Source organism: Castor canadensis, chromosome 12 (assembly GCF_047511655.1).
Source record: "Castor canadensis chromosome 12, mCasCan1.hap1v2, whole genome shotgun sequence".
Classification (NCBI taxonomy): Eukaryota; Metazoa; Chordata; class Mammalia; order Rodentia; family Castoridae; genus Castor; species Castor canadensis.
In genome coordinates this window covers 128,431,144-128,446,722 of record NC_133397.1, presented here as the reverse complement: position 1 = coordinate 128,446,722, position 15,579 = coordinate 128,431,144, and the positions used below count along the sequence as shown (strand labels likewise).

The 15,579-nt window shown below is 48.4% G+C and overlaps 1 protein-coding gene across 1 annotated transcript in view; it reads right to left on the bottom strand.

Annotated features, from left to right (window-relative positions):
* The window catches only part of Abca4 (ATP binding cassette subfamily A member 4), a 125,470-nt gene that overhangs the window by 100,992 nt on the left and 8,899 nt on the right, over positions 1-15,579 (bottom strand). Inside the window, exons 4-6 of the mRNA XM_020163928.2 lie at positions 13,475-13,614; positions 7,726-7,853; positions 1,202-1,399 (exon numbers count right to left, since the gene is read on the bottom strand). Coding sequence (XP_020019517.1) covers positions 1,202-1,399; positions 7,726-7,853; positions 13,475-13,614 — 466 coding nt within the window. The remainder of the gene's footprint in view (positions 1-1,201; positions 1,400-7,725; positions 7,854-13,474; positions 13,615-15,579) is intronic.

Here is a 15,579-nt window from a genome sequence, read left to right as displayed (position 1 = left end):
AGCATGCTCCCTTCTTAATGACAAGATTGCACAGCCCAGGCCCTGCTCACACGTGTTCACAGGTATCCTTCATGCTACCGCACAGGTACATGCTGGCCCTGTCCCCATGGCAGGGGCCCTGTGGTTCTGCAGCAAGGCCCAGTCTCCTGGGGGTGCAGCTACTCACTTTCCCATCTGATTCTGAAACAAACCACAGAGTGTGTCTAAAATTGTGTTCCTTTTGTAACTTTGGACAGAGCTGTTTGGACCACATGGACTTTTATTCTCTCTGCAGTGTGGGAAGCCTCAAGACATTTTTTGGGGTCCTGAAGGCTCAGCAGTGGTGGCATCCCCAGGTCCTGACCCCTCTTACCCGCTTTGGAGGCACACATAGCTGAGCTGGGAGAATTGTAGAGTGACTTCCAAGGGAAAGTCACAGTTTGAAAGGGATTCACAATGAACTCTGCCAGAAACTGTGGGGTCTTGTTTTATTTTGTTTCATGTTTAAAAGCCTTTAGCTTGCTTTTAAGTCAAGCTGAGTGGATTTTCTGGGACTTGGGAAAACAACCTTAAAAACAGACAAAATACAAATTCCTCAATCCCAGTGACTGGCATAGTCCCAGAGATTAAAATGTATGCAAAAGAAAACCACCTCCTTTTTAAAATTCTTTCTCATTTTATCCTCTAGCAAAGGAGGAGACACTGTCAGGCCCAAGTAGTCTGTCTGAAATAAAGTACCAAAGGAGAACCTTAGTACTTCCACATTTTTTGAGATTATAAATTTTCTATTTTTTTCCTATCTAGAAATTGCAGCTTTTGGGGTCAAGTCTAGACCTAGAGGAAAGAGCAGGAAACTCATTTATTGATGCTCATTAAATGCTTTGCACATAGTTTTCCCTATATCTTTTCCTACATTCTATAAAGCAGTCTGTGGACCAGGAAAAGTTCAGCCTCTTGCCTACAATGACCAAAATGGGAGTTGGAAATGGTAAGGAAGGAATCAAAGCAGCCTCTTCCTTCCTTAACCACACCAGGGGTCAACTTCATCATGTCTCCTGTCTCTGGCCACTATTCTAGAAATACTATTGTTCAGATTTCCTGGGCCTCACAGCTTGTCCTAAACCCAACTCAGGCCTTCCCCACTGTCAATTCCTGAGTCCCTGATGGCCTGCCCGCCCCAGGAATTGCCTTCCAAGAGAGGAGCAGAGAGCCAGGCCCTTACCACGTGGAAGAGCTTGAAGAAGTCCACGTTGGCATACAGAGTATCTTCCATCCACTGCAGGATGCCCGGGGAGAGGGAGCACAAGGCACCACGCACAGTCTGTGCCCCGCGACGCTGGCTGAAGATGATGAAGCGGTCCAGGAGTGGCTGGCTGCAGGCAATGTCCTTCAGAGCCAGGTCTGGGACTCCATGAGCAAACTGCAGAGAGGAAAGGCAATACTGGAGAGCTCCTGGTAGGACATACTGCTGCTGTGGTATTTCCTGTACCCTGCTGCACACAGCTGCCCTGGTCCTGACCACAGGGTCTGTGAATACATCATGTTCTACCACAGAGCGGGTTAAGGCTGAAGTGCCCTCTCGGGAGTCGGAGATGGTGGGTTCTTGGTTCAAGGCCAGCCAGGAAAAAAAAAGTGAGACCCTATCTCAAAAACAAGCTGTGAATATCTGTAATTCTTGCTATGAGGATGGTGGAAGAAGGAGGATCAAGGTCAAAGCCAACCCGGGGGAAATATCTGGAGACTCTGTCTGAAAAATAGACTAAAGTAAAAAGGGTGAGGATGGTGGCTCAAGTGGTAGAACACCTTCCCAGCAAGTGCAAGACCCTGAGTTTAAACTCCAGTACCCCTAAAAGAAAAATAAAGATTTCAGATGAATTGAGGTTGCTAGTTAGCTGATTTTAAGATAAACAGAGATTGAAAAGTCAATCCCAAAGTTCATTTGGAAGCACAAGAGACCACGAATAGCCAAGGCAATACTCAACAAAAAGAACAATGCTGGAGGTATCACAATACCTGACTTCAAACTATATTACAAAGCAATAACAATAAAAACAGCATGGGACTGGCACAAAAACAGACATGAAGACCAGTGGAACAGAATAGAGGACCCGGATATGAATCCATGCAGCTCCATCTGCCCGATTTTTAACAAAGGTGCCAAAAACACGATAGAGAAAGACAGTCTAGTCTCTTCAACAGATGTTGTGGGAAAACTGGATATCTGCCTGCAGAAAACTGAAACTAGATCCATGCTGTTTGTCACTCTGTACAAATACCAATTCAAACTGGATCAAGAGCCTTAATATAAGGCCTGAAACTTTGAAACTATGGCAAGAAAGAATAAATAATATACACTGGAACATATAGGCATAGGCAATGACTTCCTAAATAGAACTTCAATAGCTCAGCAATTAAAAAGAAAGGATTGACAAATGGGACTACATGAAACTAAAAAGCTTTTGCCCAACAAAGAAAACAATCACTAGACTGAAGAGGCAACCCACAAAATGGGAGAAATCTTTTGCCAGCTATACATCTAACAAGGGATTAGTAATCAGAATTTACAGGGAGCTCAAAAAACTAACCTCCCAAGGAATCAAGGACCTAATGAAGAACCGAGCAAATAAATGAACAAAAATTTTTCTGGGGAAGTACAAAATTGCCAAAAAACACATGAAGAAATGCTCACCATCTCTAGCCATAAGGGAAATGCAAATGAAAACCACACTAAAATTCCACCTCACCCTTCTTAGAATAGCTATCATCAAAAACACCACCAACAACAGGTGTTGGCGAGGATGTGGGGAAAAAGGAACCCTTGTACATTGCTGGTGGGAATGCAAGCTAGTGCAATCACTCTGGAAAACAATATGGAAGCTTCTTAAAAAACTAAACATAGATCTGTATATGATCCAGCAATCCCACTCTTGGGGATATACCCAACAGAATGTGACACAGGTTACTCCAGAGGCACCTGCACAGCCATGTTTATTGCGGCACTCTTCACAATAGCCAAGTTATGGAAACAGCCAAGATGCCCCACTACTGGTGAATGGATTAAGAAAATGTGCTGTTTATACACAATGGAATATTATTCAGTCATAAAGAATGAAATTTTGTCATTTGCTGGTAAATGGATGGAACTGGAGAACATCATGTAAAATGAAGTAAACCAGGTTCAGAAAGACAAAAAGGTCAAATTTTTTCTCTCATATGTGGAAGATGGATCCAAATACAAGCATTATCATATTTACAAATATATACAGAACATGTCTCTACTAGTGGGACTGTTAGAGGAGACTAGGGAAAAGGGAAAGAAGAAAATGGTAAGAGTGAATAATTACTGAAATACACTGCATCTGTGTAGGAGCAAAACACAATGAAACTCACTGAAAACTGTTGAACGACACAGGGCAGGAAGAGAAAGATAAGGAAGAGAGAGAGAGGGCTGAGACTGATTAAAGTACGATATATTCACAGGAAAGTGCCACGGTAAGACCCCACTGAACGATGAACAGACAAGGAAGGACGGGAATGCTGAATAGGTCATGCTACGGGGAGGCACGAGTGGGAGGGAGAAGGGGAAGGAAGAGAGTAAAGGGGGTGAATTTGGTTGATGTATTTTCTAAAGGTGAATGAAGATGGAACACTGAAACCCATCACAGTCCCATTAAGAAGCGGGAGGAGGCTGAGGGAGATTAGTGGGGGGAGGAACCTGACTGAGGTGCACAGACAGGAAAATGTCACAGTGAACCCCTGTATGACGACTATTGTATACTAATGCAAAGGTTGGGAGAATCAGCCAATTCTTCTGAGTTGTCTGGGTGGGTCTCACGTAATCACAAAGATCCTGGAAGAGTGGAAGAAGGAGGGAGGAAGAAACACGGTCAGAATGCCGTGGCCTGAGAAAGGTTGAGGGGCCATTGCTGGCCTTGCAGGGGGAGGGGACCTCCAGCCTCTGGTGGCTAGAGAAGATGAGACACCACCCCCACCATTGGGAACACTGTCCTCACTGCATCTTGACTTCCAGACCTCTGTCCTCCAGAATCATCTGACCATAAACCAGTGCTGTGGAAGACACTAGGTTTATGGCAAGTCCTTACAGCAGCAATAGGAAACTCAAACGCTCCCCAAGCCTCAGTTTGTCAGAAAGCCTCCCGAGGCTGGGGTGGAGGACTGGCCAGAGTGTACTCGCAGTGAGTGATGGCAAATGACCAACCGCTTCCTCTAATTCTCACCAGATTTAGTATATAAGAATACCGGATGCCTAAAATTGAATTTCAGAGAAACAAATAATTTCTTAGTACAAACATGACTCAACTAGGATCTCAGTGGCACATATTGTGCAACTTCTTGTTGTTCATCTGAAGGTCAGATTTAAGCAGGCACCCATTTTACCTGAGGCCCTAAGGCCTGTGTAGCATGTACCACACAGCTCCCAGACAGTGACCTCTGAGGCACCATATGCCCACCATGGCCAGGGAGGCAAAGGGGACAAGGGAGGGGCATCCACCCTGGTCAGGGGTCCTCTGCTGTCCTGTGTAGTGCCTTGCATCCTGGAGTCTGGACTCCCTGCTGTGAACAAGACTCTGAGTACCCTCAGCAAACTCCCGAGACTGCCTGGACACTGTAGTCTCCCTGTGGCTTCCAGCTGTGCATTTCTCTGGCATGGAAGCTGGAACCCTGGTCCCTCCACGAGGGGCAATGGGTTGGCTGACTCTGAATCTCCAGGGCCTGTAACCTGGTGTGTGCTCCCAGAGTCCTCCTGCTCACCCTCACCTCACTTCCTGTTTTATGTATTGGTGGGACTGGGATTTGAACTCGGGGCTTCGCACTTGCTAGACAGGCGCTCTACGGCTTGAGCCACATCTCCAGCCCTTCTTGCTCTGGTTATTTTGGAGATACAGTCTCACTTTTTGCCTGGGGTAGCCTGGATCACGATCCTCCTATTTTATACTTCTCCCAGATGCTGGCATGACCCAGCTTTTTTCCATTGAGATGGGGTCTCATGAACTTTTTTTTTTTGTCATGGCTGGCCTGGAACTGAGACCCTCCTGATCTTGGCCTCCCAAGAATCTTGGAATAACAGGGACATGCCGCAGTACCCAGCTGTTGGTCAAGGCTGGGTCTCGTGAACTTCTTGCTGGCCTCAAACTGCAATCCTCCTGATCTGAACCTCCCAAGTAGCTAGGATTACATTACCATGCCTGGCTCACCACCCTCCTCACCCCACCCTTGTCTCCAAGCCCCCAGGTGGAAAGAATCAATAAACTCCTTTTCTCTGAGCCTCTCACACTCCAGAGGAAGGAAAGGATGGAGGGAGGGTCAGGTGACTTGAGAAACTTGCACAGCTGCTGGCAGGAAATCTGGTACACCATGAAAGTCCCACTCAGTCATTCCTTCTCTCAACGCCTGTTCATCAACTTCCCTTTGCACAGGGACCACGATAGTGTGTGGGGACACGGAGATGAATGAGGCAAGTTTCCTGCAGCAAGAGTGAGTTTACACACAGTGAAACCAGGATGCAGGAGGACGCATGTGACAGGAGGCGTGTACTGAGTGTCTCCCGTTTGCCTGGTGCCATCCTAATTGCCTCATAGGTGTGAATTCTTTTACTCCCACAACCACCTGTAGATGTGGGCACTTCATTTACTTCCATCTACAAATGAGGGAATGGACACAGAGTGATTCATTCCTTTTCCTGTCCCCGGATGGCAGAGGGACCACGGGACTCCTTTCTGAGCTGGCTCAGACGCTGGGCGGAAGGGCCAGAAGGGACACCCCATCCCTGCTTAACAAGGGTTAGTAATTGTGCAGAGCCACCGTGGGGAGCAGAGAGGGACCATGGTCATCATGGCTGAAGGTTCTAGGGGACATGCTGACGAGGAGGTGCAGAGGTGGATGGAGATCAAGGTCTGCCTTTCAAGTTCCAGGACTGGCTGAGTAGCAGGGTGGCCTGGGCAGTGCAGAGATCATGGGGACCAGACGAGCCTGAAGGGCTTTGCAAAGCACAGGAGGGTCTGGGGTTGCTAATCCAGGAGCATTAGCTCCTCAGAGCTGGTGACACCCGGTAAGGGCACAATCTGGTGACCCTGGCCTCTTGCCCTCCCCACAAGAGGCCTCAAGCCCTGGTGCTATGTCACGTTGGTAGGAACTGGAAAGAAATTTCCCCTAAATTCCTGCCCCATCTCCATCTCCCTCTTCTTATTGACTGGAAATCTCACAGACATCACCAGCACTGGAGTTTTATGAGCCAAGGACAAAGCGAGGGGGAAAATGAGTAATGGTTACCATGACACCTGTCCTTGGCCGGGTGAGAGGACAGCTGGGCAGTGCCAGGTAGCCAGGCCTGTGTCCCAGGGCCTCTCCAGGAGCTGACCTGACTCCCTGGTGAAAACCCCAGGGCCTGAGCAGTCAGAAAAGCAGCATGGATGCAGGGAACCACTGTGACATGTCCCCAGAGGAGGGCTGGGGTCACCTTCCTCTTCTGGGTTCAGACTCTGGCATGGCTCTGATATTCTCCATTTGTGTGCTGGTCTCTCCTGGAGTTGGGAGAGGCTCAGACCCGGCCAGGGGGTGAGTCAGGAGGATGTGAGGCCCTTGGCCATTGCCAGTCTTCCATTGTCACAGTGTTCCCGGTCATCCCCAAACCTACACACCCAGGACTGTGGGATGGGACCCTGGGAGGCCCAGACAAGAGCAGTGGCCCCACACTTGAGTCTGCCAGTGTCCTGGAGGACGTGCTGAGGCAGGAGGCTGGGCCCCAACTCCAGAGCCTTGGGCTCAGCCAGGCTGGGCAGGGGAGCTGAGCTGGCAGTCCTGCACAGCACCCATAGGTCTCTGGACTCAGAGCCCATGATGCATATTCCATGAACCGAGTCTAGTTCTTACTAGACTATGGAAGAAACACAGGACCAGCAATTGTCAGTGGCCTTGACAATCCCTAGCTGTAACTGTGTGTAAAATCACCCCATCAGCATATGCCTCAGTTTCCCCAAATGTTTAAGCCATTTCAAGATTATTGTGAGGGACAAAAGAGCTAACAATGCATGTGTCGTAAAAAGGAGAAAGCCATGCATGTGTAATAAAAACACTCGGTAAAAACACAGGAAATTATTAAAATGGATGAGATAAATTGTGGGTTGTATAGGTCAGAGATGTGCGAGGAGCTTAGGAGGAGGAGTTTGACACTGGGAAGAACGTGTTCAGAAAGCAGAGGTGGCCCTTCTGTGACCCTGGGAGGTGACCTGAGCACACACTGGAACCCTCCTCTCAGATATGTGCATGGCCTCCTTGTCCTCAGTGTCCCCACTCTAACTGGCCGCCCTTCCCACCCCTCCTGTTCTTCCAATGACTGCTGACAGCTGGGAAGCGCCTGGTAGTCTCTTCCTGCACTTAGATTACCACTGTCACGCCATGGAACGGGAGCAGGGGCTTTGCCTCCTCCACACTCTGTGCTGGAACCTCAGTCGTCATGAAGTTTTGAGTGACTGAATAGATCGGGTTTCATTGGCCCCCAGGGGAGGATGAGCTGCAGGATCGCCAGGCTTCCTTCCAGTTACAAAAACCTGAGGATGTTGCAGCAATGCCGGGGTCTGTCCTGTGATGGGGATGCTCATAAGGTGCGAGTCATGGAGTCTGAGTGTGAAAGCAAGAGGGAAAAGAAAAGGCCAAGCTCTCTACTGCTTTTTCCAGGCTCTGTGCTTATCCTTCCCATCCAAGGTCCACAGGACGACACCCACTTACCTGCTCCACACGGACTTGGGAGCTGACCAGAAGGTGGGCAACTGAGCTGGACAGGCCAATGTTCTTCGTGAGAAACAGTGTCAGTGTCTCGTCATCTTTTAGGATATCCTGAATTTGTAGTCCCCTTCCTGTAGGTAAATGAGAGAATAGACAGGGTGGTGAAGGGGACATGGGTCACAGAAAAGGAAAACAGCCAGAGTTGACTGGACACACTTCTAACTTGACTTCTTGGGTTCCCCAGGATCACCGGGACGTCACGCTCTTGCAGGTAGATGGATGAAGTCATCTACGTAGTCATGGCGTCACTGCTGAAGCAGCCGGGCACAATTCAGTGGGAAGCACAGGTGGGAAGGGTTAGCTTAGGGCAGATGGGGCTTGGGGTGTTTTGTGGGGTCATCTAGGCCAATGGCTTTCCACAGGGTGGGATGGGGGAATGCAGCAGAGCAATTTGAGTCCTCTGAGACGCTCTGGGAGGTTGTCCCATTGGGGCAGTGCTAGTGGGTTGAGGCCAGGAGTGCTGTTCAACAGTCCTCAACACGCAGGACAACTTTTTCCCCCAAAGGAAGATAATCTGCCCCAAGGGTTGAGGGTGCTGAGGTCGAGAAGCCCTAGTCTAGGAAGAAGTGTGTGCTCTGCCCACACTGCAGAGAGAGGATCCTTCTTGGCATTCCTGTCATTTCAACTCAGGCTCCATGCTCAGGGCATTGGTGTCGACTGAGGGGTGGGTTAAGGTCAAGAAGGTCAAGAAGAGCTTCCACTGGGGCGAGGACAGCCAGGCCTGCTGCCTGGGCTTGCCCTGGTCAGCCTCAGTCCCATCCTCTCCAGTTTCATTCAGAACCTGCTGGAAGCAGGAATTCCTGTATAATGAGGCTTGCCGGACTGTAACAGCAAAGGCAGCCTTGGGGCAAGCATTGAGAAGCTTCCCTGTGTTCACTCCACTCTACCTCTCAGGGTCCCTGTGGGGGTGACAAGGGATGAAGGAATGGGAGGCGCTCAGCCTCTAGTCCTGAAAATGGCGCTCAATACATGCTTGCTCTGATGGCTTTGACGTTATTCCTACCCCTGGGGTGGGGAGGGGGATTCATAGCCAGCACCTGCCCCCTCTGCTGTGAGGTGGCCATGAGGATCTCACAGGCCTCGACTTCTAAGGCCTGTGTGAAGTGCCCGTCCTCACACCCCAAGATCTTCAGGGGACTGCTTACTTCCTGCTTCTTTTCTAATTTGCTTGAATCACGTCGTACACCTGCACCTTCCTGACCTCAACGCCACAGCAAATCATTCCCTCCCACCTCAGGTCTCCCTCCCCAATCAGCCAATGTGGGGAGACCTTCACAACCTTCCTCTCCACCTTTGGGTTGTGACTTTTCCAGTATGGTGCCTTGGCCAGATCAACATTGCTGGTAAATTCCTCTTGAAAGGGCTAGGGTCACAAGCTAGGGCAGAGACAAGTGGCTCCGAGGCTCCCACCCAGCAGCCTCTCTTGCCACGAGGATGGGTGTCTTGACAGTCAGGTAGCCACTCTCATGCCCCTTTGCACAAGAAAAGTCCAAGGACTTTGGACAAACCTGAATACAGGGCCCCTTGGGGTAGGAGGAGCTACGTTTTTATTCTTGCCTTCTTGTGGACAGCACAAATCCAGTCCCCTTCCAAACTCACCTCCCTCTGCTTTCCTCCTCTTTTGGGGCCCAACTTCTCAACCAGTTCAATTACTTTTCTCCCAGTTCCTCCTTTAGAGGTGGCCCTGATACCTCCCTGAGCACACGCAGGCGCATGCATGCGCGTGGACACCTTCCTGCTCTTCTTATACTCCCAGCAGTTTTAGGCTCACAGAGGTAAGCCCCTGAGGTCATCCCTCTCGCCTGACATGGAATCAGGACCTCAATAAACGTCTGCTGAACGATGTAATGTGAGATGCTCAATAAATGTCTGGGGTCCAGGGTGTTTATCTCTTCGTTATTCTTTAACCTGCTCAGCTGACCTCACACACACATATCTTTCTGGCAGCCTGGCAAGACAGGGAAAGTGGGAGTCTTTTTTTTTTTTCTTTTTTTTCCTGGGAAGCATACAATGTACCACCCAGGTGACCAGCTGCAGTGGCCCTGGGGAGAAAGGCAGGAGTGGGCTGGTTCACAAGAGTTAGGAGTGGGGGCCACCCTGTTGGGAGAACATGGGGCCCAAAGTCTAAGAGGCAGCTGTGATCCCTGACAGGTTCGTCCTTGGATTCCTGAGGGAGAAATGTGAACTGAGGGCCTGGGGACAGAAAAAGACGTGTCACTTAAAATGTGGTTCTTCTTGTTTTCTTCCCTGGGAAGATTAGAGGCTGGGGCTGGGGGCTGAGGGAGCTGAGGGCTGGGGTGAGGGTGAGGCTCGGGGAAGGGGCTCACAGGTTGGCTTGGAGTCTGGTCTTTCACCAAAGATCCTCCCCTGCTGAGAATGCTGTACTACAGGTTTGCAGTGGGGAGGTGCTGCCCCGGTCACCCACCTGCATACTTTCCCAGTGACTGGGGACCTCACAGGCAAAAGGACACCCAGCCTCTGCCCCCCACCCACCATGATTTCCAAGGTTCAGCTCTTCACTGTGACTTTGGGCAAAGGATTCAGCATTCACCTTGACCAATACCCCAGGTAACTCCTAGACAGTCTCTGAAACAGACTGCTGTCCTGACAGTGGACTGCAGACCCTGGCCTGGACCGTATTCCTTACTTGGGGATGTGCCTTGTCGTCTGGCAGGGTCCTAAGGTTGGGAATTCTGCAATGTCTGTCACAGGCCATTGGGGAGCCTTGGCTGGCCTTCCCTGACCCCTGGTCCCCAGACCTGCTCTCCTTAGGGAATTCTCCCATAGCCTGAAGGCCTGCAGAAACAGCCACCTGATGACAGTTCGAAATCAGCCCTGCCTTTGGCCTCAGGGAACATAAGGTTTGGAATTACCACCCTTCCACTTCCTCCACCCAGACTCAATTTGATGATTGGACAGTTAATTAAAAAGTCTGCCTCACCAGGCACCATGGCTCAAGTCTTTAATTGTAGTGACTCAAGGCCCCTCCAGTCAAAAAGTTCGCAAGACTCCGTGTCAACCAATGGTTGGGTGTGGTTGTGCTTGCCTGTCACTAGGAGGATTTCAGTTCAGGCCAACCTGGTCATAAGGTGAGACCCCATCTCAAAAATAAGCAAAGCATTTCTTCACTGGGGTGTTGATTCTTCAGGGGCAGAGTTTTTTGAGTTCCCTATAGGTTCTGGATATTAGTGCCTATCGGATGAATAGCTGGCAAAGATTTTTTCCCTTTCTGTGGGCTGTCTCTTGAGTCTGGTGACTGTTTGCTTTGCAGAAACTCTTTAGTTTGATGCAGTCCTATTTGTTCATTGTTTCTCTTAGATGCTGAGCCTTTTGAGTTCTGTTTAGGAAGTCATTCCCTATATCTACTGTTCCAGTGTATTTCCTACTGCTTCCTGGAGTTGTTTTGAAGTTTTAGGCCTTATATTAAGGTCTTTGATCCACTTTGAGCTGATTTTGGTACAGGGTGAAAGGCAGGGATCTAGTTTCAGCCTTCTACAAGTGGAGATCCAGTTTTCCCAGAAGCATTTGATGAAGAAGCTGTGTTTCCTCCATTATGTGTTTTGGGCTCCTTTATTGAAGATCAGTTGGCTATAGAAGTATGGGTTTATGTCTGGATCTTCTATTCTGATCCATTGGTCTTCCTGTCTGTTTTTGTGCCAATACCATGCTGTTTTTATTGTTATGGTTCTGTTGTAGAGTTTGAAGTCGGATGTTGTGATACCTCCAGCATTGGACTTTTTGCTCAGATTTGCTTTGGCTATTTGAGGTCTTTTCTGTTTGCATATGTATTTCAGGATTGATTTTTCTATATCTGTGAAGAATGTTATTGGAATTTTCATGGGGATTGTGTTGAACATGTAGATTGCTTTTGGTAGTATGGCCATTTCCACAATGTTGATTCTGCAAATCCATGAACACAGGAGATCTTTCCATCTTCTGACATCTTCTTTGATTTTTCAACCCCCAAAGAGTCAACACCCCAATGAAGAAACAGGCACAAGAATTAGGAAATTCTCAAAGGAAGAGGTATAAATGGCCAGTAAGTATATGAAGAACTGTTCAACTTCCCTGGTTATAAAACAGATGCAAATCAAAACTACACTAAGATTTCATCTCACCCCAGTTAGAATGGCCAGAATCAAGGGTAATAAAACCAACAAATGCTGGCAAGGATGGGGAGAAACAGGAGCCCTTATACACTGTTGGGGGGAATGCAAATTAGTACAACCTATGAAAGGCAGTATGGAGATTCCTCAAAAAACTAGAGATAGAACTGCTATATGATCCAGTGATACTGCTCCTGGTATCTACCCAAAGGAACATAAGACAGGATACAGTAGAGACACCTGTACACCGATGTTCATCACAACACTATTCACAACAGCCAAACTTTGGAAACAACTCACGTGCCCTACAACTGATGAATGGATCAAGAAAATGTGGTATATTCACACAATGGAATATTACTCAGCCATAAGGAAGAATGACATGGAGTTTGAAGGTAAATGGATGCAATTGGAGCACATCATGTTAAGTGAAGGAAGCCAGGCTCAGAAAGACAAAGGCCACATGTTTTCTCTTATACGTGGAAGACAGATCCAAAAGATAAATCTATACATAAAAACAAACATGATTGTATACAAACTCAGATGTAGAACACGTTTGTAACAGTGGAACCACTCTATGGAACTGGGGGAAAGAGGGAAAGGAAAAGAATGATAGAACATCAGTAATATCATAAAACATCACATCTGTGAAGGTAGAGGACACAAGGATGTGTACTGAAAGCTGTTGAAAAATGGAGGGTGGGAGGTAAAGGGGTAAAGGAGAGCAATGGAAGGGGTTGAATGGACCAAAGTAAAGTACACCCACAGCAGGGGTACACTGAGAAACCCCTTTGAACATCAACTTAAATATTAATAATGAAAGACAGGACTGTAAAATAGGTACAGTGTGGGGGAGGGAGGTACCAGAGGAGAGAGGAAGATGAATAAAGGAGATGAATATGAGGGTATATGGTTGATGGACTTCATATACTTATATGAAATAGAACAAAGAAACCTCTTGCAATTGCTTTGAGTGGGGTAGGGATGGAGTTGAGGGGGAGAGAGGATGGGGGTGATGTAACAAATTACCTGCCCTGCTTCAGCCTGTGTGCTAAATGTTACTGGAAGAAATTGTACCTTTTTTTTTGTTTTGAGACAAGGTCTCCCTATGTATCCCAGGCTGGTCTTGAACTTGTGGCCTCCCGGGTGCTGGGACTGCAGGTGTTCGTCACCATGCCTGGGTTATGATTGCTCAGTTTTATGTCACGATCGACACGTGCACTGCCCTCCCTGACACTTAGCATGGCTTCAACATGTCCCTGTCGGCTGTCTTCCTAGGGCTCAGTGTGCACTGTGGCACACTTTTACGTTGCTGTTTTTTCCCTGCTCTCAGCCCTTGATCCAGCCTCCCACTTCCCAGAGCACCACCTGTCTTAGTGTTCTTCTTTCTATCCCTAGACTTATGCTAGGGTGAGACCCTTCCCGGCCTCCTGCCAGGCTGGTGTGGAGGTAGAAGCTCTTCACCAAGGTGACCCTCTTGTCACCTTTGCAGCCCAGCCTTCCCTGCCCCCTCAAGTGTCTTCCCACTCAAGTGTCTTTCCTACTGCTCCAGTCTCTGATGAGTGAGAATGCAGAAGCCAGCTTACCTGCAAATCTCTCGGGATGAGTCTGCAGGGCATTCATGAGCTGGGACAAGGTGCGGAGCTCTGTCCAGACCTGGACAAGGTGCCGGCTCTCTGGTGTGTCCATGAAAAGCTCTTGAAAATCTCGGTACACTCTTGCCAAGCTGCAAGAAGGACAAAGTCTCATGGATAAAGAAATAGCTGTCATTTTCAAAATGATGCTTCACTTCAAAACTACAGTGTGGGTTTTATAGCACTGCCACTACAAAGGGGGAAAGAGAGCATTTTCTTCTTTGCACATGCAGGATAACAGACAGGGGTGGTGAGTTCATATTCTAGTTTGGGAGGGTAGGACCACTTGTCAACTCCATGCTCTTTTTTGTTGTCCTGAGAAACTTTAAATGCTATGATATTATCAGAGGCTCTTCCCAGCCTTTATCCACTTCCTGGAGACCTGCGCCTCCACCCAGGCATAGGGCAGGCTCTGACATCCACACTTCATCCACCAGGTCTCCCCTGTGCACACATATGCACACATGCATGAGTGAATACACGATGCACACTCCTCGGCCAAGCTGATTGGTGAGGGAGAAGGAAGCTGGGTCAATCAAATGTGTTCCCAGGAATTTGCACAGGATTCAGGGATGCTCTTCTGATTGCCTATGCTGAGGTCCTGTGAACTGGATGACCAGCCCAGCTTGGGCCTTGAGGGAGGGGCAGGGGAGAGAGGTGAATATTGTGGATTCACAGAGAGGTACACAGCCTGGACCTTGCAGGCTCTGATAGGAAGAGCAAGGGGTCAGCGCCTGGTGGCTCTCCAGCTCTGTCCCTGCCCTCCTGAGGTCTGCCTTGCTGTCCTTGGTTCTGCGAGAGCCTTAGCCATGTATCCAAATAATCTGTTTCCTCTAGAGGCCCAAGCTTGTTCAAATGGGTTTCTGTGCTTTGCAAGCAAAACACCTCAGATAAGCCAATATTTCACTGAGAATGTGTGTGTATGAAATGCAAACGCAGATTTCCTCATTCAAGTCAAGTCTACTGGTGTCTGGAGCTTCTGTCCCCCACTCCCAGCCATCCGTCTTCCTCAGGGACATCTACACACATTGTCAGTCCCAGTTCCCTGAAGCTTCTGTGGCCTTCACCGCCATGTGCGCACAGGGTCTTTCTGGATGGGTAGACGGGTCTTTTCAGGAACCTCGAGGAGTCTCAGGCCAAAAGCGTAGACTGTGAACAAAAGATTCTAGGTAGCTTTACAGCCAACAAGAACCCAGCTAAAATGTCACTGTCCTAATGTTCCTGGGAAGAACGGTGTCCCTATTCTGTTTTCCTGAATTTAGGCATATTTACTGTATGATATTTATCAGCAGTTGAATATCACAGGCTCATAGACCGCAACAACTCAGCACTGCCATTGTTGGGCAAAAGCGGCCCCATTGTTTGTCCCTGGTGGGGAAATGCCACCTCACAGTTTTAGGCTGACCTTCCAAGTGTTCCTCTAAAAATCTCAGTGCAGGTTGTCCTGGGAAATTACGTGAGCTCTCTATGGAAAAAACCAGTCACCAATACCACGGTCTCCATGGAACCTGGTATTTACACAGTTACGGTAAAGCCCACTCCCCAGTAAGCCCTTGTCATGGTCTTCAGGTCTGACCTTCACAAGGTGCAGATCAAGGTCAGGACAGCAGGTGAAGGATGGTCCTACCTATTCTCCCTTATGCAATCCCTTGCTTGGAGGGAATTCCAAAGATGGGCTTTTCTCCTGTGTGATCTGACTTGAAATTCAGCCTTAGACCAGATTTTACATGTAATCAAATGCACAGTGAAATGTTTTCTGGGGGAGGGTCTACTTTTCTTGGGAGAGGGGTCATAAATTTCTATCAGCTTCTCGAAATGGTCTTCAGCCTTGAAGGCTAAGAACCACTGCCCTTGAGCCATAGCCCAGTGTCTTGGTCTAAGGGCACTGATGGCCATTATTGCAGAGGATTTGGAATTCGTCATTTTCTCCCAAGAAGTAAACTTACCCTTGCAAACCTGATTTCTCTTATCCTTGCAATGCTCCCTGATTTTTCTTAGGCTTTAGATGTCCAAGAGAGCTTTCAAAGGCACAGAGATGGATGTGGGTGGAGCAGGCC